This window comes from Notechis scutatus, chromosome 3, assembly GCF_049901735.1.
Source record: "Notechis scutatus isolate UNSWTSFEM ecotype Mainland chromosome 3, rNotScu1.2, whole genome shotgun sequence".
Classification (NCBI taxonomy): domain Eukaryota; kingdom Metazoa; phylum Chordata; class Lepidosauria; order Squamata; family Elapidae; genus Notechis; species Notechis scutatus.
The window spans coordinates 51,982,971-52,007,385 of NC_142011.1; the positions used below are offsets into that span (position 1 = coordinate 51,982,971).

At 36.1% G+C, this 24,415-nt stretch overlaps 3 protein-coding genes across 27 annotated transcripts in view; 2 read left to right on the top strand and 1 right to left on the bottom strand.

Annotated features, from left to right (window-relative positions):
• Positions 1-10,746, top strand: APOBEC2 (apolipoprotein B mRNA editing enzyme catalytic subunit 2). The gene is made up of 3 exons (XM_026678180.2): positions 1-346; positions 6,336-6,874; positions 8,627-10,746. Exons 1-2 carry the CDS (start codon positions 219-221, stop codon positions 6,871-6,873), a joined length of 666 nt encoding a protein of 221 aa, XP_026533965.1. The 5' UTR covers positions 1-218; the 3' UTR covers position 6,874; positions 8,627-10,746.
• OARD1 (O-acyl-ADP-ribose deacylase 1) lies at positions 9,780-18,253 on the bottom strand. Of its 15 annotated transcripts, none has more exons than XM_087959873.1 (7): positions 17,856-17,994; positions 17,363-17,437; positions 16,533-16,604; positions 14,508-14,652; positions 13,129-13,187; positions 10,805-10,917; positions 9,780-10,093 (listed from the first exon to the last, which is right to left on the bottom strand). In XM_087959873.1, exons 2-7 carry the CDS (start codon positions 17,396-17,398, stop codon positions 9,991-9,993), a joined length of 528 nt encoding a protein of 175 aa, XP_087815999.1. In that variant the 5' UTR covers positions 17,399-17,437; positions 17,856-17,994; the 3' UTR covers positions 9,780-9,990. The 15 variants fall into 15 exon arrangements, with proteins under 15 accessions (XP_087815999.1, XP_087816002.1, XP_087816000.1 ...); XM_087959876.1 differs by having other exon boundaries at positions 17,363-17,428; positions 17,947-17,987; XM_087959874.1 differs by having other exon boundaries at positions 17,862-17,954.
• Positions 18,248-24,415, top strand: part of NFYA (nuclear transcription factor Y subunit alpha) — a 19,842-nt gene continuing 13,674 nt past the window's right edge. For 2 of the 11 annotated variants that reach the window (XM_087959861.1, XM_087959865.1), the window contains exons 1-3: positions 18,262-18,378; positions 20,627-20,743; positions 21,600-21,686. In XM_087959861.1, the coding sequence (XP_087815987.1) occupies positions 20,669-20,743; positions 21,600-21,686 (162 nt within the window). In that variant the 5' untranslated portion in view covers positions 18,262-18,378; positions 20,627-20,668. Of the gene's footprint in view, positions 18,379-18,530; positions 18,794-20,626; positions 20,744-21,599; positions 21,687-24,415 lie in introns of those variants that run through there. The other 9 variants (XM_087959863.1, XM_087959866.1, XM_026677813.2 and 6 more) reach the window with 7 other exon arrangements.

The following is a 24,415-nucleotide window of genomic DNA, read 5'->3' on the forward strand; positions in this document are numbered from 1 at the left end:
CAGGCCAGAGTTAAAAGTGAAGGAGATGATATCCGAGAGTGCTAGGGGTCATCCTAGCCTATTCCCATCTCTGCCACTGCACCCATTCCATATATAGCTCCTGAGAACTGCCATCTCCAGCTCTCTGCCTCCCTCCCTGCTCCATTTCTGCTTCTGAAGCCTGTGCCCAGTTCTTGGCCGCTGCTGTGGTCTTTGGGCACCCACTACAGTACAACAGGATGGCTGAGAAGCAGGAACAACCTCCAGTAGCCCAGAATGGTGAAAAGGCTGAAAATGCAGAGGAATCTGCGGAGGCAGAAAAGCCGAAGGAACTGGAGGAATTGCCACCCTTTGAAATTGTCACAGGGTAAGAGCCCGATTTCATTGCCAAGTTGATAGGAGCGACTCCTTGCTTAGGAATCTGCATAAGCTAACATGTTTGCACAGGTTTCTTTAAAAAGAAATGCCAGTCTCACATGTGAGGATTTTGCTGTTAATAATGAAAGCAGATTGAATCTCAATCCTGCAATAAAATGGGGAGCGACTTAAATTATATCCAGCCAGGCTGAGCTGAAATACGGTATATCAGGAGCAAAGCCACTTATTTTAGCATGATCATGTGTGACACTAAAATGATTATTCTCCCCTTGCAAATGAAAAAAAGAAATTTTATCTATGACTTAGCAATACAGTTTTGCTTTGCAAAGCCCATAAGATTGCTTAAAAGCATGCATATAAAAAAAACCAACTGTTAAAAAGCACTGATAGGGAAAAGGAAAGGATAGAACTGGAGAAACTTAAGGCTAAATTCATTCCCTGGCAAAATAAGAACTGCTAGTTTATTTGGAGGTACATAAAATCAGACAAACAGAAAGGCCTAATTGCAGCAGTGAGTGGTAAGTTCATTGGATAACTCTGAAAGGATTGAGATAAGAGAAAAACAAACCTAGCCTGAGTGATCATTCTGTATCAGGAATTCTTTTCTGCAATCATTTATAGAGGAGGGGAATCAAAGAAAAAAAATTGTTAAGCATTTGTAAGGTTTAGTATAAGTTATTAAATATAATTGAATTTAAATTATAATTGAATTAAATATTATTGATATGATTTCAGAATCAAGTGTGTAGCATTATCTTGGTGCTTTTTACAACTAACTATTGTAATTATATTTCCTGGAGAAACTAGTCTGTGTAGTTGCTAAGACTCAAATCTGACTTTATAGCACACATTTAATCAAAAATCAACTAACTGGTTTATCACACCTTTCATCAGCTAAGCACCACTCATATTTGTTGGATTTCAAATCCTACAATCTCCTAAATGGCATGCTAGAACCTCAGCTGTGGCAGTTCAGTTTTTATTTTGTACATTTAAAAAAAAAAAACAATTGCTATAAGTGTCAGTGAAAGATCTAGATAAGTCATTGTCAGCTGGAATCATTGTCTGTCTATGGCATTTGGTTTTTTTTTAGAAACACACGTGACCTATGAAAAGTAAGTGTTAATAAGTGAAGCTTGCAGTGAAACCCTGACACTATACTTTGCTATAGACAAATTCTAGATGAAAGCTCTTTAAAGTTCAGTTCTTACGATAGGCATTCATTTTTCTAGCCTAGCCTATTAAGCCATGCCAGGGTGGAGCAATGGCTAAATAAATTTTAGTCATTTGTCTAATGGCAAAAATAGCAACAAAGCAATTTGGGCCAATTTGTAAGTTGGTGCAGAGAGTATTGTATTATTTGAAACTACAGTAAGAATGTAAGCAAATGTTCCATCCTTTAAGCAATAAATCCCACTGAACTCCCTAGTAAGATTATAAACTTAAGCAGAGGTGTCCAACCTTGACAACTTTAAGACTTATGGATTTCATCCCTTGGAATTCTTCAGCCAGCCATGGTTGAAGTTCACAAGGCTCAAAGTTGCCAAGGTTGGACACCCCTGCACTACAGTCCTTATAAAATAATTCCAGTTCATGGTTCAAAAATGCCTTTGGGCATTGCTTCTGGTCAGTTAAATCAAAGCTGCCCCAAGATATTCCGGTAGCTGAACCAAAGCACGCAATGGAATTTCTCCATTCCTTTCAGAGAACCTTGCCCATTTTTGAGGTAATGGTGTTTTAGCAGCATATAGGATCAACAAGGCTAGGACAGGTACACAGGCCTCACAGTTCCCTCTTCTAAGTCTTTGTAAGTATTCTGTCCTACAGGAACTCCTGCCTAAAGTAATAGTTTCTAATGCAAAGGAAAGTAGTACTGAATGAAAGATCAAGACCATGTGTGTTCCCCCCCCCGACATGCCAATAGGCAATGGCACTCAGAGATTGTCAAAAGTTGTTAAACTGTAATTTTAATCATAACAAAAATTATCAAATGTGTGACTGGAGGATACTCATTAACAGGGGTGGGATTCAAATTTTTTAACAACCGGTTCTGTGGGCGTGGCTTAAGTGGTAGGCATGGCTTGGTGGTCATGTGGCTGGGTGAACATGGCTTGGTGGTCATGTTATTGGCTGGGTGTGTGGCCAACTCAACATCACTCACATCGAGGCACGCATCTCCTCGCCTGGCCTCTCATGACTGTGGGGATGCTACAACAGTCATAAGTGTGAAAAATGGTCATAAGTCACTTTTTTCAGTGCCACTGTAACTTTGAATGGTTACTCCACACAAGCAAAGTACCAGCAAAGCAGAGGGAAAAAATTCCAGACGTTCCAGAGACAGGAAGTCTAGTCCTGCCAAGAATGTAATAAGGGTTAACGGAGAGGCAGTTTCTGTAAGCAACACCAGAATGTTTCCTTCCTGCCTTCCTTACAGGATTAGGCCAGTAATTTCTTCTAACAACTGGTTCTCTGAACTGCTTAGAATGTTAACAACCGGTTCTAGCAAATAGGTGCGAACTGGTAGAATCCCACCCCTGCTCATTAATATTTATTAAAATATATAACATTACTTAAATATGTAATTTTAAGCTTGCCCGTGAGTGGAATAAATCATATTTAATATCTGGTTTGACTTCCATAAATCTATTTGGTGTGTGACTGCCCATTATGTCATTCAAGTCCACGTGCCCTTCAACTGAAAGCAGACGTGACTTAAATTTAGCAGTTATGCAGGATCATTTATTTATTTACTCCTTCCATCTCCTATTTTCTCACAACAACCAGCCTATGAGGTGAGTTGGACTGAGAGAGAGTGACAAGCTCCAAATTAAATAGGTTCATTGAAGGCAGAGTCTTTAATTCTGTTTTTAGTCTTTAGTTCTGTTTCGATTGCTAGAACAGCAAATTAGAAATTATGTACCCTGGGGAACTAGGAAAGCATAATGTTTAATTTATTGATGATAGTTATATTACATGTTATCTCCAAGAAGCTAAAGGTCATACAGATGATGAGGTCTTTCTCACTGTCAGCCTCATGTCGTCATTGCATCAGGGATTAGATTGGAATTTTATCCCAGACCTAAAATTTTCGGTTAAGGAGTCTGTGTCAAATTACTTTATTTAATAGATTGAATATTATTTAAAATAAAAGTAACATTGGTAGCCTGCTTTTTTAATATTGTTAAATTTCTTTACATCCTCAATAAGTATGCCAGTTTTCTTCATCAGGTTTAATTTAAATGTTTTATTCATAAAACAATATTATTCTAAGATTTACATCACCCCCGTGGCCACAAAATTAAGTTATAGATTCAATTATTTACATATTAGCCTGATGAAAAAAGACATTTAGCTAATGAGGAATTAAAAACCTTAATAACAAGTGCTGCCTAATTATCCCTGGCAGTTAAAACATTTCAGCTACAATCACTAGATTATAAATTTGCTTTCTTGCCAAAGTTTCTTTTAACTCTGCCCCAAACTGATGTATCTCTGAAACTGTGTGTCCTAAGGCCAGATCAGTTTTTAGAATTAAGATTATTCCTTGCTCCATTTTCCTTTATAACCAGTTTTAAGACATAAGCAACTTAGCAGGAATAGCATCCTATCACTGATCTCAGGATAGATAGATGGCTCTCCTCAGGTGGAAGAATATTAAAATATAACTTTTCATAAAAGAACTAATCTAGAAATAAGAGGTTCAAAATTCTTTAATACAGATTAAATAAAGACCAATCTATTCATTAGTACAAGAAATGTGACACCTAATAAATCTCTTGTGCACAGCCACCATCACTTTTTGGGCTTCTATATTTTATATCAATGTGGAAATGAAACTACATTGTACTGTGGTTCAGAAAATCTTGTGAGATAATCATTTTTTTAATCTTAAAGATATCACAAGATTTTCTGTTTTGTTTGTCAATAATAGAGTAACCTGGTCATTTATTTTATTTAAATTGTATTTAGCCAAAATAAAATATATCCTTTCTTTAAAAGAAAAACAGTTTTATGGGGTGGAAGATTCAATTATTTTCAGGATGCACCCTTCATATAATCATATTGAAATGATTGAAAACATTTGTCTAATAACATATGGATATATAATACAGGTAGTCTTCTACTTACAACCACAATTGAGCCCAATTGTGTTTGCAAATGTTGCTAAGACATTTGTTAAGTGAATTTTCCTCCATTTTATGACTTTTCTTGCCACAGTTGTTAAGTGAATCACCGTAGTTGTTAATTTGGTAACACAGTTGTTAAGGGTATCTGGCTTCCCCATTGACTTCGCTTGTCAGAAAGTCGCAAAAGGTGATCGCATGATCCCTGGACACTGCAATGGTCATAAGTGTGAAAAAGGGTCATAACTTAAGTCATTTTTTGGTGCTGTTGTAACTTGAATGGTCACTAAATGAACTTGAGGGCTACCTGTAAATTCCTAGGGTCAATAAAAATAATGAGAAAACTACTTCAGTATTTAATAATAGTGAGCATTCTGTCAAAAATGTGTAGTATAAAAGTTTGCTAGTTGGAACCCAGAGGGAAAATAATAACAGACATGAACAATTTTTCAAAACAAAGAGCTTAAAATTTTCTAATTTAAATTTTCCAACAGCATATATAAATTGTACATCAGTATTATACAGAAAGGTTAATTCAAAATCTGTTTATCTCATACTTCACAGCAGTATAGATCAACTGCCTAAGAAATCAAGATAATTGAAGAGGTGCTGACATCTGAATTTCCTGGCAATGGTCATTATAGACATGCATGCATCCAAAGTCTATGAATACATGTGTTATGAAGATTGCTTTCCTTTCCTTCTTAATCTCTTAATTGGACTAGACTGGAGTAGAAGGGAAGGGGATTCTCTGCAATGAAAAAGCCAAAAAAATATCTTATATCCATTGCCATTACCACAGACCTGCAGAAAATTGTAAATGTTTTGGGGGTACAATCATACTGTTTCTACACCATCATCTTACACTGCAACATCTAGGCTATTGTTAACATTGTCACTGGGGTCACTGGGACAGGAAAATTAAGATTTTTTTCCTTTCCTACAAATTTGCCATTGAAAATATTCTGTAGTATTCTCACATGTTCACATCTCACTGAACATGCATTTGGGAATCTTTAAAAAATAATGGAGACATTAGATGATTTACATTTATTTTCCATAAGGCTTCTGGTATAAAAGTCATTTAAATTATATTGCAATTAAAGAAAAGAGTGCTAAATGTCTTTAAAGGTTTACATTAAAAGACTTGATAATTATATCATCCATTTTCAGTAAAATAAGAACTATTTATGCTTTATTGATTTTATTTTTATATTAAGTAATATTGATTGGGTAATGTGTATGAGTTTAAAAAATCCATTCTGAGGGGAAAACTGGTAGAAAAGAAATGAAAATGTCAGTAAAGTGCTTGCTGGCTACTGGCTTTAGATAACGAAAATGTAGAATAATTATATACTTCTCTAGTAGACTGCAGCACCATTATAAAATATATAAATTATGCTTTTAATTGGCTATATCTCCAATAGATTACAAAAACAGTACATAGCACACAATCTACCCTTTGCACAACTTTCCAGTTTAAATCCCAATAAAGTACTAAATTGAAATTCTATAATTTTTATCCAGTTAAGAAATATTGCCCAATACATTAAGACAGCATTACATTGGGGGGGAAATAGCTCTAAAAACAACAACAAAAAAAGCTGCTGATAGTTGTAATATTGTGTGAATCATCTCTTTTTATTTTTTCTAATTCAAAGCAAACTCCACAGTACTAACTGGTGAGGTTGCTTCTATATAAACTCTAAGTGGGAAATAGTGTCAAGTTGCTTCCCACTTGTATACTTTGGGGAGCAAGTGTTGTTATAAAATTATCTTAACAAAATAGAAACCGTACAGGGGGTTACATTATAAACTCTGTTTCCACATTGATACTTTCACTCCTCTCTCCAGGGAACGGCTTCCAGCCTGCTTTTTCAATTTCCAGTTCAAGAACGTCGAATACAGTTCAGGAAGAAACAAGACTTTCCTATGCTATATCATAGAGATTCAGGGCAAGGAGCCCAAAATGTTACGGGGCTACTTGGAAGATGAACATGCAGCAGCCCATGCAGAAGATGCCTTCTTCAATACTATCTTGCCCAAGTGCGAGTCTGGCCTGTGCTACAATGTCACCTGGTACTCCAGTTGTAGCCCCTGTATAGGCTGTGCTGATCGGATAACTAAAGCACTTCAGAAGAATAAGAACCTACATCTCTCCATGGCAATAGGTCGTCTGTTCATGTGGGAGGAACCTGACATGCAAACCGCCTTGAAGAAAATGAAAACAGCTGGTTGTAAATTGAGGATCATGAAACCTCAAGATTTTGAGTATGTCTGGCAAAACTTTGTAGAGCAGGAGGAAGAAGCAGCAAAGGCATTTACACCCTGGGAAGACATTCAAGAGAACTTCCAATTTTATGATGAAAAGCTTGCTGAACTTTTGCACTGAGGTTAGTGTTAAGCGCAATTTTGAAATCTCCCTGTTTAGGGTACTTTTTCAGGCCATCATAAGCAAGGGTCTTCAGAACTTTGCAAGTTTGACTTGTGAACTTCAACTCCCAGAATTCCTGAGCTAGTATGACTGGAGGAGAAATTCTGGGAGTTGAAGTCCACAAGTCTTCAAGCTGTCAAGATCATAAGAAGCAAACTTTATTTTGGTTTTTAACGAGGCAGCTTTGGGCAGATTAGAGCACACATCTCTGCATTTCATTGCAGAGGCATACTGAATCCTATTTTATCAACCGCTAGCACATTGCAGAACCCCTTAGATTTATCCAGGAGACAGCAAGAGGAAATGAATGTCCTGGCAATAGGTTGATCGAGGAGAAACATTTAACTAAAGGCTGATCCCAGAATAAGTATCAAGAATTCAAGTCTTTTATATGCAGACATAGAACACTAGAGGTTGAAAAAGCACAAAAGTAAAAAAGAAATTGACAGTGATTTCCAAAGTTGCTTTCAGCTACAACAGTATTCCCTCAGAGTGGATTATGCACAAAAATAGAAAAATTCCATAGCTCAAATTGGCCTCTAGATTAGAATTCTAATCTGCATGTTTCACTAATCTCTAGCTATGTATTATAATTCTCTAATCTTTAACACAGATGTCTACATGGCTGCAGTCTTTCTTTCCTGGTTTTCAGTCAACCATGGAAAAGAGGTGATCTTCTTTCTCTGGTGAAAGACATGCAAAATATAGAATTGCCCCTTTTTAAAAAGAAAACCCCATCTTTTTATTGCCTCTTTACAAGATTGTTTCTGCTCCAACCTGGACTCACAGATCAGCTTGTTTTTCCATAGTGCTTCCAGAGTCTGAATCCCATGGAATCCATTTTTTCTTCACTCACCACTTCCATATGGCAGTGATTCCATGTATCTACATTAGGTCAGTTAGAAAAACCGATTGGTGGAAATAGCAAATGAATATAGGAATCAGTCTTACAAGAAGCGAAACATATGATGTATCTATTGTAATTCAGTATTTTTCAAACTTGGCACCCTTAAGGTGTGGGCTTCAACTCCTAGAACTCCACCCATTGTAAATCTGCCAATTTTGAAAAACACTGATCTAATTCAACAGTGGCAGCTGCTAAGGTTTCAGAGAGATACTTCACTGGAATTAAAACAGTATTTCTAAATGCAAAGGAATGTTCTAAAACTAAACCACATCCCTCTCCCTAATCCATCTGCTATGCTGTTTAAACAGGAATATAACAATCTATTATAGTGATGCATTTTTCCAGTAGTGCTGCATTTTCTGCAGTACAAATTCCGTGCTGCAAATCACATCAATTTGAATCAGAGTATAAAAAAGAACATAAATCATATTTTAGAGTTGTTTTAATCCACTAAAACAAACACATAAATTGCAATAAAATTAACCTGGAATCTTAAAAGTATAACATTAAATTTGTTTGTTTAGGAAACTTATTTGCTGTCTATTTCATATCCTACCTGGCAAAAATCTCAATCTCAAAAATCTCAATCTCTATATAATTATCAACCTAGGTTTGAAGACATTATTATGAAAGTGTCTCTGATTACATAAAGGGTGCCAAATGGATTTTATGAATTTAAAAAAAATGAAGAAACCATACTCTTGCCAAAATAAGGAACATTTGTATTAGTTCTCCTATTTTGCAAGAAATAAAACACCATTTGCTGACAAAACCACTTTGTGCCTCTTTTTTCTGTCTCTCCAGGAAAAAAATGTGCCAACCCATGGAGCAACAAGCATGGTATACTCTTAACATTTGGGACTCTCAACTCAGTTTTCCAGAGCTGCTTTGAAATAGGAAACACCAGAAGTCTCCAGCTGACACACTGCTATGCTGATAGACTAAAAATATATGTAGAGATCTGTTTTTTTTTAAATACATAAACCTGCAGTGCTGTTATTCACATAGAATTGAAAACATTACAAATGACAAAGAACAGAATCAAAGCAAAGTTCTATCACAAGTTTAGAAAAGTCCCATCCAAAGAAACTTCAAAAAATAAATTTAACATTAAAACATTAACATTTTTAACATTAACATTTTTTAAATTAATATGCAGTGAATAGCAGAAATCAAAGGGAAATGTAATACGGAGAGATTACTAATTATTTTGACAATGACCATTCACAAAGCATTGGTTGAGGGAGTTAGAAGTACTTTTGCACTTGTGAACTAATTAGCATATACATTATAAAACAGTTTGGTCTCTGTTAATCAATGAGAAATAATTTCCCAATAAATACTGGCTCAGCTGCTTACAAAATTTATTTAAAGCATTTTTATTTTATTATTTTTAAAATTAAACAAATGACAAGAATACAATGTCACTAAACACACCCAGTTTTCAGTAAGTTGTCCCCAATTACACTTCTAATTTGAAAAGGCCACTTTCACAGAGATTTAAAATAGGATTTTTATTCCATTATCCATTTTTATTATAAATTTGGCCTGGAGATAGTCAAAAATTGCCTTCATATTCACACTACATTAATTTATCTATCACTCATTTACTATTTTAGCAATATGTACTCTGTTAAAGACACAACCTAAGCAAATCTGATCCGGCATTCTATGAGGTGTACAAACTTGTTCGTGGAATGTTTACATAGCACCTCCATACATTTCAACAATGGACCTGGGTGGACACGAATAATGTTTCATGTACAACTGATATACTGCAGTATTTCAAAAACATAAATACATAACACTCATATTTGGAAAAGGTCTTTTATTTATATACGTGAACATCTTATTTTTGGTAAACATTTAAACATAATTTTCCATCCTATTCCAATCTTTTCCACGATTGCCAATCTAGATTTAAAAAAATCAGTTTTGTTGAGTGTTTTTCTTAAAATAACATCTTCCAATTGCTAAATAGGAGATAGATACACAAAGTATCTGAACACTAGAATGTACATTTTGACTTTTTTTTTAAATTTGAGTAGAGCAGAAGAGGACTTAAAGAATTGTGAACACTGGAATTAAGATAACACTATCAGCATATGCCAGGTAAGATACTGATACAAGGATATAACAACAAACAGAACAGACAATTCTACTAGGAATTAAAGAGTATAAACTGTAATATGAATATTAGTATCTTCAAATACTTCTTCCAGCATTGTTGAAACTTTCTTCCAGTCCAGACGGTCAAGTCCACAACCAATCCTGAAATACACAGCATACAAGGTGTCTCTTTTGGGTATTTTCTTCGAAACATTTATTTCACCATGATTTATAGGAAACATATAAGCAGTGCCAAAACAAGGATTAGTTCAAACCAACATATTAGGTGTAAATATGATACAATACTAATCGCATGCCAAATATCTCAATAGTCATACTTATTGATTTATCCTAAAGAAACATCCCCATTATTATTTGCCCACATGTGGAAAAAAATCTTATATCTCACAAAAATATAAGTGTGGATGTAACATTCTAAGGAACTAAATTTCATTCACTAGCTTATTAGGTATATCACTAAACTAAAATCTAAACTCATCCATAATTATGACCATTTAACAAGCAGCTCATTTTCGGTCACATTTTTCAAGCTAAAGAAGTGTGATGCTCTCAAACACTGTACGTTTTCTCAGTTATACAACCATGTATCACAACTTAAAAAGTGTTATTTTCCATTTAATAACACCTTCAAATTCAATGAAAACAGGTCTTTTGCTTTAAATATACAAAAATATATTCTGAATGTGCTTAATCTAAAGTCAGCAGCTCTTCCAGAATTTTTTTGGACTTATTGTGGAGCCTTTACATAGACAAAATATAAATAAAAAAGTAAAAGATTTTCAATTAATGAAAAACTATTTTGTCAATGTGTAAATATAGTATAGTAACTTTATAATATAAAAATGAGCTTACTTTGGCATAGAAATGTGAGTTACTGCATTTTTCAGACAATGGATTTTCATAGCTTCTAAACTCTTTCCTAAGTTGTCATATGTAGGTTTATGAAAATATTTGTTTTTTGAGATCTAAAAAAATGGTAAAATGTAGATTAGACACATTTTAGATTTGATTCCTTTTATTTTGCATGTTATATGTCTACTTAGAAATCTCAGTCAATTCAGTGGGAAATCCTTGATAAATATGTTCCAAATTGCAGCCTTAACCCAGGAACAAATCCAATGCACTTTGCTTCTGCATAGATATACAAAGGATTGCAGTTAATATACTATTGTAATGTATTAGATTTTAAATCTTTAAAATTAAAGTTTATGAAATTAATTACTATAATGGGATTTGTAGACTGCATTGGGAAAGACTCATGTACTAATCCTCAAAAATTTTCATTGATGATGTAGTGCATTGGCCCCAAGTTTCTATAGAGAGACGTTTTTTTCCATGGACCGGAAGGGGCATGCTTTCACATGCTTCCTGCATCTGGCAGATGGGGCTTTACTTGTTTGTGCAGCCTGTTTCTGGCATGCTGTGGCCTGGTGCCAGTCCATGGATCATGGTTTGGGGATCCCTAATGTAGTGATTAATATTAAGGGGAAAAGTTGGAAGCCTTTATTTAAGCCAATGAACGACAGATCACAAGAATATACTATCCTACATACCCTGTTTCTCCAACAATACGGCCTCCCCCAATAGGAAGTCCCAGCATGTTTTATAGGCATGAAATGAAATTAAGCCCCTCCCCCCAAATTAAGGCCTATATTAAAACATGCGAAATGGGGGGGAATGGTGGGGGGGCTTGCCGTTAGGAAGTACTTTTGTGGCACACCCGGATATGGTGCTGCCTGCGTTGACCCCGATACGAAGTGCCCCACCAACGCCGAGGTCAACATCCAAGCCGTCGGCGCCCACCCGAAGATGCAAGGGGGGGGAATTAAGTCACCCCCAAAAAGACGGCCTAGCCATTTTTTCGGGGCTCAAAAAAAAAATAAGAAAAACGGTAATTAACTTGGAAAACAAAACAAAAAAGGCATGATTTATTTTTAGTTGGAGACTTAGGTTCTAATCCTGAAACAGTGCGTGACTGCATACTGGAGATCAGTTATCTAATTACATCATTATAACTTTAAATATGTTAAAAATAAATTGTCATGTGCAGACTTATGAAAATATTTATTCTCTGATATTTAAAATGATAAAAATGTGAATTACATATACTTTAAATTTGATTCCTAGGATGGGAATAATTTGTCAAGAATCCTTGACAAATATTGACATTTTGTGGTTAAATCCTCAAGGTCATTTTAAAAAATAGAGAAATCATACTGACACTGAATTCCATGTCCTGACAGAATTTAAAAAAATACCAGTTGGGGACATTTCTTAAAATAATGCAACCATGTTTCAAATTACAATTCCATCCATAAACAATATAACAAGTTTTTCATCTCAAGATTGTTTTAAAGAATATGACCCAATCAACTAATAAATATAAAATGGCACCCTCACTCCATCAGTCAAAGGAATTCTTAGATGTTATGTGTGCTGTCTAGTGAAAATAAGCAGAAATAGAATAAATTCTAAAAAAATCTTTTTGGATGATAATTTAGAGGATAAGGATAAATGAATAAAATTTAATTAAAATCCTTCAGACCCATTCACTACTTGCTTTCAGATAGACATGATCGGAATATACTCAAATTATAAACACAATTTATTTAGAAGAAATCTGATTTAGAATGTTACTTCTAAATGATTTGGTTTAATTTGCAAACACTGAAGTAAAACTTCATGAATCATTGAATTTGATTACAATTGAAACAATGCCACTTATCACAGGAAAGCCGTGATTATCTGATGTCAATTGAAAACTTATTACATAGTAACAGCAATAGCAGTTAGACTTATATACTGCTTCATAGTGCTTTACAGCCCTCTCTAGGCAATTTACAGAGTCAGCATATTGCCCCCAACAATCTGGGTCTTCATTTTATCAATCTCAGAATGATGGAAGGCTGAGTCAATCTTGAGCCGGTGGGAATCGAACTGCTGGCAAACAGCAGAATTAGCCTGCAATGCTGCCTTCTAACTACTGAGTCATCACGGCTCATCTCTCATGCAGCAAACATTGCATTTGTATAGTGATTCCTTCAGAAAAACTATTAAAAATTTCAGCAATATTTGTCAATGGAGAGGATGTTTAACTTTTGCCAATCATAATTCTTGATGCATAAATCATATATTTATCTCTAGAATAAATACCAGTAATGTGCCCAATGACATACCAAGTAATATATGTATCTAGTTTCTCTCTTCAGAATAGCCACATCTCCAGTCTTCTTGTCTATGTCAGATTTTTTTTTAGAAAAATCAGTTAATTCCTAATCTTCAGAGCACCGAAAATGTTTATTATTTTTGAAAACTATCATAACAAACATATAAGAAAGCACCATGGTCATCCCGTTCTCATATATTTTTTTGAAAGAAACTAAATAATATATAAATTGATCATACGTAAAAATTTTGAACGACACTTAATCAAGTGTAGATAAAAATTCGATACGTGTTTATATTTGTTCTAAAATGGTGAAGTAATATGATCATTGTCATATTTCTAACATTTCCAAGTTACAACTGTACATTATACTAGGTAGTACAACTGAATAAACTGGTAACAAGTATATTAATAGTCTACATCAGGAGTGTCAAACATGGGTCGGGTGCCTCACACGCAGGCCACGCCCACCCCAGCTCCGCAAAGGGAAAAACGTGATGTCATGTGACGCAGCGATTTTGATACCCATGGTCTACATATAGGGCACATTTAAAAACTATAATGTACTGATAAAATTCCTACCCCATCAATAGTTTCCACAGTCCAAGAGCTAACATACAAAGTAAGCTCTTCAATCACCTAGTGCAGGGGTGTCAAACACGATTTCATTGAGGGCTGCATCAGGGTTGTGTTTGACCTGGGGGGGGCTGGACTTTGGCCAGCTCAACGTCACTTGTGTTGGGGCTCCCACACTGTTTTTGCTGGCGGAAGCACCGTGGCCAGTCCACTGTTTCCAGGGCGGCCCCATGGGCCAGATTTAAGCACCCAACAGGCTGTATCTGGCCTTTGGGCCTTGAGTTTGACACACCTGACCTAGTGGTTCTATTCATCTATTGTAGCAACAACACAGGCCTTGTTTAGATACTTTTAAACAAAAAGTAAAGTAACAAAAAGTAAAGAACTTCTGGCTGCTTGTCTTACAAGGCAGGGGCATACAATATGATGAAAATTAGTAGCTCCATTTGAAAGAGTTGTACAGCTACAGCAAGTTAAACCTCTTCTGAGGCATTATTTTCTGAACATTATTTGATAACTATTATTTTTGTTACTATTAACTATGTTTATACTTGTTTTAAATGGTTTCTAATGGAAACAATGAAATAAGAAGGGGAAATTGTCCCTGACCACTAAATGCCCTCAAAAGCTAGTCTAGAAACTCCCCCACTCAAAACCCCCCATCCGGAGCACATTATAAAGGTATTAGTTGAGCAGGACATAAAAAAGTGTATCTGTCATCTGAAAGAATCTATTTGCATAACACTCACTTTTACTGTATAGTACCTAGATTCTGTGGTTCTATGAACTGTTCTACCTTGGCCCTTTACTTACGTTGATTCAAAAGTTCCTGAACACCACCAAACTTCTTCTTAAAAATAGCAGCTATGCCAGCACTCATGTGACAATCCTCACTAATACAGTGAGCCAAGGAATCTGTTTCTGGACAAGTAAAAAGATCTCCCTGCACATATTTAATCTGGGTAAAAATGAAAAAGACGACTCAATATATGAGATAAAAATCCAGAATGAGAAAATGTAAGGCAATATATAAAGATAATATCACAGTTTAAGCTGCTGACTGGTATACACAAGAGATTTTAATATTTACTAAATTTCTCACTATATAAAATAGGGCTTCTTTTGAGATATGCACAAAATAAAATAATGAAATAGAATTTATTTCCAAGAAAAATATGTATTATGCCTTCAGTAACATATGCTGCCAGCATCCATAAATTGAGCTTAACTCTTGTTGATTTCATTTAGTTTTCTGGGCAACAGTACTACACTGGCTTGCCACTGCCACCTTCTCAGACATTTTCTTGATTTCCTACAATAAGTTCAATGTTGTTTTCTCTAATATCCAAAGGATCTTTTCTCTTGGTATATATCCACATAAATATTAAAGTCTCTTTCTCTCCTTTCACAGTTGTATATCGTGCAGAGACAGGAGAAACTCTTCCAAAGTCTAACACCTAGATTCGGGATCCTCCTCTTTGTGGAGATTGATACTAAGTTGGCTTTATTTTAATGTCAGCTTCTTGCCTGGCTGTTCATCTGTAGACAGCTAGATATGTTTTGGATTACTAATTTATTTTATTTTAATTTCTTCAACGGCCTTTCTTATTTTTAAATTTATATCAGGAAAGCTGAAATTTTAAATTTTTGTTTTGAATCATGATAATAATTCTCTTCAAAAGGAACTTCCATTGAATTAAGCAATCATTTTCTTAAAGCCTTCAGTGGAATCATTACACTGACTACCGGCAACTATAGTTATTTTAGAAACAAAGTTCTACAGTTGCTGAGTTAGGGTATTTGTGCACTCTGTGAATGGCACTTGGATAATTTATGAAACGGAGAATTACGCCACCAGTACTTTACAGAGTGCCACTGAATTTTTTACTATACTTTTCTAAATAGCAGAATCTGGTGTGTTTCCATTAAGAAAACATACATCACTGCAAACATATCAGGAAAATCATAATTATAAACCTTTAGGGGAGTAATTATCTAATCTCATGCCACTGAAATCTGAGGCTTCATGCTATACAAAAAGAGATTTTGAAATATTGGCCAACTTCTTATATAGACTCATGCTGCAATCTATTCTGGTAATTCTTATGCTGTAATGTAAAATCAATTTAAGTATTCCATGCCAACAATCAACAAATCATTTATGCTGCAAACATTAGGATGGCAGAAAACTCTTCTATTCTTTCTAAAGGTACATGTCTCTTACTGCAGAACTTTAGGACAATTTCTATCTTAATGAGCTTCATTTTCTGTATCTATACTAAAAAAAAGTCACATCAAAATTTCAACAGGTCCAATGAACTATACGCAAGTTCCAATTACTTTCAGATAAATATACACAATTTAAATTGGGTTAGTTTATATTATGGTTTGTTTTATAATATAATCAATAACACTGCAGAAGGTAAAAACACAAGTGAGGTTCACCTTGACTTCACCTTGTATAATTATTTCCTCTTTGCAATCTGCAAAGGAGGAATTATTTGGGAGAGTTTTTGTCCTTAGATGATCTATTTTAATTAATATTCTAATTTAATTTATATAACGTATCATATAAAAGATATTTTATATATTATATGATGTATGATAATATATGTATGTTCACAGAACATACTTTAGTGAAGTTCAATCATTAAATTTCACATAATTTGGAATTTAATATCACTGTGATTTTCAAGCATGATTAATGACTTAGAATATAGCAAACACGGCTTCTGCACAACATGCCTGTGGTTCATTTCCTGCAAAACAATGCAATATGCATGGAAGCAAATATACATCCAGATATATGCACTGACACCATTAGGCTGTAAGCCTCACCTTTCTTTTAGCATCATATTTATTTGGAACTATTCTTCTTGGCCCCACAAAGTTTCTACTAGATTGTAGCCACTTTGTTAAAAGGAAAATTTAGTATATTAGCCATTCTGTGAGTGCATCAATCACAAAATTACTCTTGAAATTCCAAATACACTCTTACTGTAACAACACTATTTCTTATTTATAAACATTGGTATAGAGTAACTTTGAAATTTTTAAACAGAACAGGAAAAGCTACTGATTTATATTATACTTTATAGCTTTCTAACTACTGCTTTGGCATCCCAAAGATACTTTTTTTTCAAGAGGCAAAAAAAGCATCTTTGGGACAACTATGACCTGGACAACTGGAATCTCCATAGACATACTGCTTTGGGAAATTGCCAAATGGTAAGGGATAAATTTTCTTATGAATCCATTAAAGGAGGAGAAAAAAAAGAGTCAGCCATTATATCTGGGTACTTCTTCAGTTGCAAGTTTGTTTGTTTGTTTTTTACTACAATGTTTTTACACCAGAGCAATTAGCCTGTCTTAAGACATGGCTGGGTGAGAAAAAGGCAGAACTACCAACAACGTTGACTTAGACATTGCAGAATGGCTAAAATATAAAAACTAGTACTGAAAATGAATTGTATTATAACCTATTTGGCAGAACTATATTGCTAGCGTATTAAGATGAAGTGAAACCTATGGAAAAATTAATTCCAACAAAGTTTTACAAAAGTAGCCAGATTTTTTTAAAGAGATCAGTTCATTTCTGTTGAGAAATAAAACTATCTTTATAATTCAAAACTGAATTGCAATAAATTTTAAAAAACTCCACTACAAACCCTTTCTTCATTTCCAGAAATCCAGGTACTAGCCATAACTGGGTGGATCACAGGGTTTTTTTTCAGCTACAAGGACTAGAAAATAATAATTTTCATATTCATGGCAGGAAAAGTAAACAAAAGGAAATAACTATATATATATATACATATACATATATATACATATATACATACATACATATATATATGTATATATACACACAATCAAATACGAATTAGGGCACCAGTTACCTAGCGATAACCTTCCCCTCCCCGTCCCCAAAAAATAATAATTCTGAGACTTTTTAACACATCCTTCACCCTCTCGTGTGAAAGGCCTACGCAGGGCCACACCAGCACTGTTTTTAACACAACCGGCGAAGCTGCACCAAAGGGCAGGCGGCTGTCCCTCGAGGTGCCTCCAAGGCACGACGCCCGCCCCCGCCCACGAACTCTCTAAGCCAGCAATGGCGAAAGCGGGAAAAAAAAGAACCACAACCAGTCACCAGCCTACATATGCAACAGCAGCAATCAGTTTCGCCTCCCACTAAGTTCTAAGTTCTGTTATGGTAACCGTCTTTGGGAGCCCCTTAAACAAAACACACAAAATGTCAGCCTTCGCGTGGGCCTCCCTAGGAAGAGGACTCTATGGCACCGGCCGAGAGCATGCGTTTATAGAAAGAAGGGGGATCCGTGAAGTGCGTTAAAAAAAAAAAACTGGGAGGGGGGGAAATTGTCCGCACATGCGTAGAAAAGTCATCTCGGGAATGGAAGGGTTGAAAGAGAACAGAAACGGTCCAAACGCACCCGTCAGTTCGAAAGAAGCCAACGCATGCGTGCAGTTTTAAACCAGCGCAAGCATCCGCGGGAGGAACTTTTCTAGTACGCCTGCGCGAGGGCACCCTCGCCTTCTCTTTGTTGGGCTTCGGGGGTTGGCCGCCATTTTGCGCGGCGGCTGAGTGGAGGCGCTGATTGGGTTTCGGGGACCGGTGGCGGAGCCAATCAGAGCGGGACCCGAACCGGGGGAGCAAGGCACGGTGAGTTCGAGCAGCCAATATGGAGCCCCCGAGCGCCGGCCCAAGAGCCGGGATTGGCGGGGCCGAGTGGCCAGTCAGAAGGCCGCGTGCGGGCTAGGGCTGGGCGAGCGCTGGGGCAGCGAGTGGCTGTGGCCCGTTGGCGCCCGGAACCTGAATCGAAGTGGGATGGGTGGCTGACGTGGGAACGGGGATATCACTGTTTGGGCCGGGTAGGGTTAGCTAGTCCCGTCTTGCTCGGCCCGGTCCCCGCGGGACCGCCGGAGGACCTTCGGAGATGACTTTGTGTGGCCTAGGCTGGAGGAAGGGAACGAGAGAAAGCCCGTGGGGGGTTTCCTCTGGTGGCATCACGGGGCGGCTTCCAGGGGCCTGTGTAAGGGGCTCGCCATCCTGTGTTTGGCGGCCTCTGGCCCTGGAGGTCAGTTTCGCTCGCACGCCTTTCAGGGCACGGACTGTAACCGAACACCGCGGGGCTCAGAGCGCTGCGCTTCTCCGTCAGCCGCTCTGCCAAATTTTTGCCTCTAAAATTTCGCCTTCGATCGAGATCGATACACTGTATTGTAGCCGAGAAGGCCCCTTCATAGCTGTTTTTTCCCATGACAAAAAACAAAGGGGCTTTCCTTGCATATCGTGTTACAGTTCTGCTAAAATAATCTGCCTCGGATGAAAGCCACTGCTGCTTATGCCAGTTGTAAACTGCTCACATAACTACTACAAATGTATATTGGATAGGCTGACCGGTAACCCGAAAGAAGAGCCTTTCAATAAACGGTGGAGTAAAGGCATGTTTTCTCCTGTCATGTTAGAATAACCTTATGGCAACTTATTCTATTTTTTGTGTGTGTGTGAAATCCTTTTATGTATTTCCTGTACAAAATAATTTAGTGGCTTTCAACATAATTCCTTATGACAAAGAGGATTACTATATAGGACTTCTTAAATTCAATGTTAGGGAATGATAGATTTGTTTTGGTTTTGTGCTTTCATTATGTTCTGTATTTGTTTATTATACCACTGAACATAAAAGCTTACAGAGATCATGCTTTGTGGCTCAGTCTAGAATTTGTATTGTTGGCTTTTTTTAAAAAAAGCTAATCAAAATAACTTTATATGCGAGTAAGCTTAACATGTAGTTAAAATAGAGAAAGGAAGGTGATATTTCAAATGTAAGGCTAAAGTACAATAGTTTTCCATTGGCTATCTGCAATTTGACAAATGTGCATCATTTTTCTGCTGAAAACAGAGTAGAATTTACTAGTAATAGAATAACAGTTGGAAAGGACCTTGGATGTCTTCTAGTCCAACCCCCTGGTCAAGCAGAAACCCTATACTATTTCAGACAAATGGCTGTCCAATCTTTTCTTTAAAACCTCCAGTGTTGGAGCACCCCCAACTTCTGGAAGCAAATTGTTCCACTCATTAATACAAAATCTCACAATCTATAGCCTGCTTGTCTCTTCCTTGGCCTCACAACTGAATTTAGAAGGAAGTCAGACCCATTCTGTTTTCAGCTTATCAGTAGGATTTGCTGAAATATAGTGTCTTGTACAAATACATTTAATGAAAAACAATTTCAGTTTGACTAAATTAGCACTGGCAGTGTCCTGCAATATTAATCAGAAGATCTGAATATTTGAATGTTGTTTGCCTGAAGCATTGTAGTCCTACTCCTTCAAACTACATCATGCTTGGATCTGTTGGAGGTACTTCCACTATTTCACTCTTCTCCAAACCTAATTACCTGCAGATAATAATCTAATTTATAGCCACCATATACTTAGCCGATATACTTAGAACTGATGTGTAGGAAGTTGAATTACTAGGTGTTTGTTGTTGACAGAATTTAACCAAGAGGATGTAAACCAAATTTCCCACTGAACAGTGCCTATTACATTGCCTATTGTTGATGGGGGTAAAATGAGTAAAAACCCTGTGCATTCTTGAATTTCCAAGATGATAAGCAAGGTATAAATTGAGTAATAAATGCAATAATATCTATAGTAAAAAAATTGTTTGGTAAGTGGGAGAAGAGAATCCTTTTCATAACTTCTAGAGACCCAGAACTTTAACCCAGTCATCTGCCCTAATGCCACTAGTGATGTTCGCTTTTGAAATTCTGCTTTACCTGGAAATAATTTGTTTCTCAATTTCCACCATTTTACTATGTTGCAGTTCAGCCCTCTTCATTATTTTAGGGTTCCCAGATAATTTGCACTCAATACTGACAAGAATGTTCTATGTTTTCTTTTAGGTTTCTGATTGAAGATTGGATAAAGAATTGATACAGAAAACTATGGAGCAGTACACCACAAACAGCAGTAGCTCAACAGAGCAGATAGTTGTGCAGGCTGGACAAATACAGCAACAGGTATGATAGTTATTTGTAATTCAGATTTCAGTATGTTGGTTCTTAACAGTTTTAAGTGCCCAGAAGAATAGTTACTTCCATACTCACTGTTAGAACTGTGCAAAATATTGTGTTACTCTTTTTGCTCAAAAGAAGCATCACTTCTTTGAGTGTAAAAGCAATCATGCCCCCTCCCCAATGTTTTTGCCTGTATATGTGCACACAGGGTACTTCTGCCAGAATTTCTGCCAAAATGAATTGTACTTCCATATGGTTTGCATAGCCCTACAAAGGCACATTTAATCTCTATACGTTAAAGCATAATTATGAAAACTAAATGGTATGTCTATTCCTTGGCCAGCTCTAACACTAATGTAATGTTTTGTTTGTGAATAATGTCTGCATAATACTTAACTACAGTACTACGTATAAAGTTAGATATCTCTTGGTTTAATGTAAATTAGGTTATGCTTATACTGGGTTTTTTTATTATCTTGTCTGTTTCTTAAATTTCTTACATTTCAGTGCTTTTTTTCTGAGAGAGATCACAGTGCAAGGCATACACTGATTTAGGCACAATACAATATCAGTGTGTTTAGATTTCTTCCCTTCAGAAGCCACAAGTAATTCATCTATTTCTTTTCTGTCCTTATTTAGAACTTCCAAACTTTGCACTGCGAAAGGGTGTGTATATATTATCTTTTTGACCCGAGAATAATATATGCAGATTAAACATGGGTAGGCTACTACATTAGAAATGGACTCGCTCATTCCACCTTGTAGGGCCTGTTGTCTTTTCTGGCAGTTTATTTTTTTTAATCTTGTCTTGAGCATTTCCTCCTGCCAAGTTTCAAGCTCTTCCTATTCCTGTTCCTAGCAGCAGGGCGGTGTGACTGCTGTCCAGTTGCAGACTGAGGCTCAGGTGGCATCTGCCTCAGGCCAGCAAGTTCAGACCCTCCAGGTAGTGGTGATCTATCTGTTGTTTTTGTGTGAGCACTGCATGAAACACATTATCACTGCATGTTCAATGCTGTGTTTGCACTGGGGCTTGAAATGGAAACAAAAAAATAGTGGCAGTTTTATTATATCGTGTCCCCAAATGGAATGGAATAAGCTTCTCAACCAATTCTCATGCTGGCTGTGAATCAAAAGAGTTATATTTCAATGTATGAACTATATGTATATGTATGCTCCTTCTAACTGTTAGCAGATAATAGTCAAATTAACAAAAATGTTGAAATGGATTATCCAGTTAAAAATGCATGCTGCAAACTGACTTATTTGAAACTTCTATTACTACAGATTTAAAAAATAGGGATATGTGAGCGGGACGGGACTGGGGGCTTGTCACTCTTCAAAAGTCTTTTTAATAAAAAATAAAATTATATATTTGAGGAGTTGTTTTCCCTTTTACCAGTGAGATTTGCAAAAAAAAAAAATTGACATTTAGTTAATGGATTACGTTTAGGACAAAAATCAATAATATATGTTATCTTAAAATATTAAAATAAATATTAAAATACTGGACAAGAAAGATTTCAAATCCCAATTTGTGTTCTTGTGAAATGGTAAATGTCATGTGAAGACTATTATCATTTGTTAAATAAGACAAGACTACTATTACTTTCCGTTTCCTCTGCCCTTTTAAGGATTAGTGTTACAAAGCACATTAACATCCATCTTTTGATGTCATTAAAGGTATTTTTTCTTGCTTTGAATTTTTTTGTTTTGTTTTATGACACTTTTCAAAATATTCAGTATTTTATTATATCTAAGAAATAATAAAATAAAGTTGATAAAGTTTATTTGCATTGTATTGACCTATTCTGAATTTTACACTATATTCCTTTTTAGTTCTTCTTTTTCTTGTTTTGTTGGCCTTGTCCAGCCTAGAATTATTCATATGTGTTCAATTTCAAATCCATAATTTCGTTATGAAAATTAAAATCCAGTGTTTTGAAAGAGTTTTTATTTAGCTTGGCCTAAGTCGCATAGAAAGCCTTCAGAAGACATTCATAATTTACATTGTTCTTGGACTTCCATTCTAGGTCCCAAATATGTCTGAGTTAGTTACAAGTGTACATATTGGTAGACCTTGACTAATGACCACAATTGAGCCCAAATTTTCTTTTGTTAAGCAAGACAGATGTTAAGTGAGTTTTACCTGATTTTACAACCTTTCCTGCCTCAGTTGTTAAATATGGTTGTTAACTGAATCTGGCTTCCCCATTGGCTTTGCTTGTCAGAAGGTCTTAAAAGATGATCATGGGACCCTGGGACACTGCAACTGTCATAAATACATGCCAGTTGCCAAGCATCCAAATTTTGAACACATGACCATGGGGATGCTAGTATGGTTGTAAGTGTGAAAAACAATCATAAGTTTAATGAGTTTCATTAAATTTAGGAGCCTATCTTCGAAAGATACTGCTACTTCTTGGTGCCTCCTATTAATAGGAGATGATATAGTATGCATTTGTTAGAGTTATTGCAGAAATCAAATCCAGAAAGCACACACAGATGACTGATTCAGCAGGATTCATTAACCTCTTTATATACATAATAATATATGAGTAATTGTACAATACAAATAGTAGATTCTTCCAACGTTTCTGTAAGGAATATAAGTCACCTAACAGTTATTTGGGTTTCCTCAACAGTTTCAACAGGCAAAACACAAGCAGCAGCTTCAGAGCTCAGAGCAGATTAGTTTCAGTTCTCAGCACAGCAAACAGAACTGCAGGGCCACACCCAGGCTCCTTCAATTTCAGTTTCTAATTCAGCTCTCATTGGCTGACCTTGTTACTATGTCTCTGCCAGTTCATGAATATTCTGACACAGTTCTTTGGATTCAGTCTTAGAAAAAGATGTGGCTGCTTGTCTGTTTGCATCATGTGCACTCAAAACAGTTGTGAAGTGAGTTGTGCTCAAATTTGTGACGCTTTTAGCCTTGGTTAAGTGAATTATTGCAGTTGTTAACTGAATCACAGTGTTATTAAATCTGACTTCCTCCATTGACTTTGCTTATCGCAAACCTGCTGGGTAGGTCACAAATGGCTATCACATGACCCTGCACTGCGATGATCATAAGTCACTTTTTTTTCAGTGCCATTGTAACTTCAAATGATCAAAATTGTTATATGTTCAGGATTAGCTAACTATATGTTGTTGGGAAACAGGTTATGGGTCTGCATCCTGCAAATTTCAGGGTGATTTCCCTTTTCCTCCTCTTTCTCCTTCTCAATTAGAAATGGCCTTCCAGTTGTTAGCCATTTTTCATTTTCTGATGCTTCCAAAACCCTGCTTTACTAAATTGTCAATGATTTTAGTCAGAATCCATGGAGCTCAACTTGCTTGACCCATGTACATTCATTCCTATTGTGACTCCTATTGTTGTCCCACCAACCTGTCCCAAATATTAGGTTTGCTTTTTCAGGTTTTTCATTATTTGTGGTCAGTCCTTTCAAGAGTTTCATAGAATTAATGCTGATTTGCTCTAAACTGCAAATTATGTTAGAACTGAATTATTCCATTGGCATGTTGCTTGATCGTCTCTAGTGGCACAATTCTTTGTTTCAGTTGCTCTGTAGCCTCTGCAGTTCTCCTGATTGTGTTTTACAAACAGATTTGCTTTGATTTTCTTATTTTTCAAGTTTCCTTGCCTCAAATTCTTCAAATTGCTCAAATCTGTGC

Bases quoted from the DNA above. Each gene is read 5' to 3' on its own strand.
- APOBEC2 (XM_026678180.2), top strand. From the start codon at position 219: ATGGCTGAGAAGCAGGAACAACCTCCAGTAGCCCAGAATGGTGAAAAG. The intron at 347-6,335 runs GTAAGAGCCCGA...TCCTCTCTCCAG, and splicing joins CCCTTTGAAATTGTCACAGG to GGAACGGCTTCCAGCCTGCT.
- OARD1 (XM_087959873.1), bottom strand. From the start codon at position 17,398: ATGGCTAGTACCTGGATTTCTGGAAATGAAGAAAGG. The intron at 14,653-16,532 runs GTGAGGCTTACA...ATTTTTACCCAG, and splicing joins AATATGATGCTAAAAGAAAG to ATTAAATATGTGCAGGGAGA. The intron at 10,094-10,804 runs GTAAGCTCATTT...TGTGTATTTCAG, and splicing joins ACTCACATTTCTATGCCAAA to GATTGGTTGTGGACTTGACC.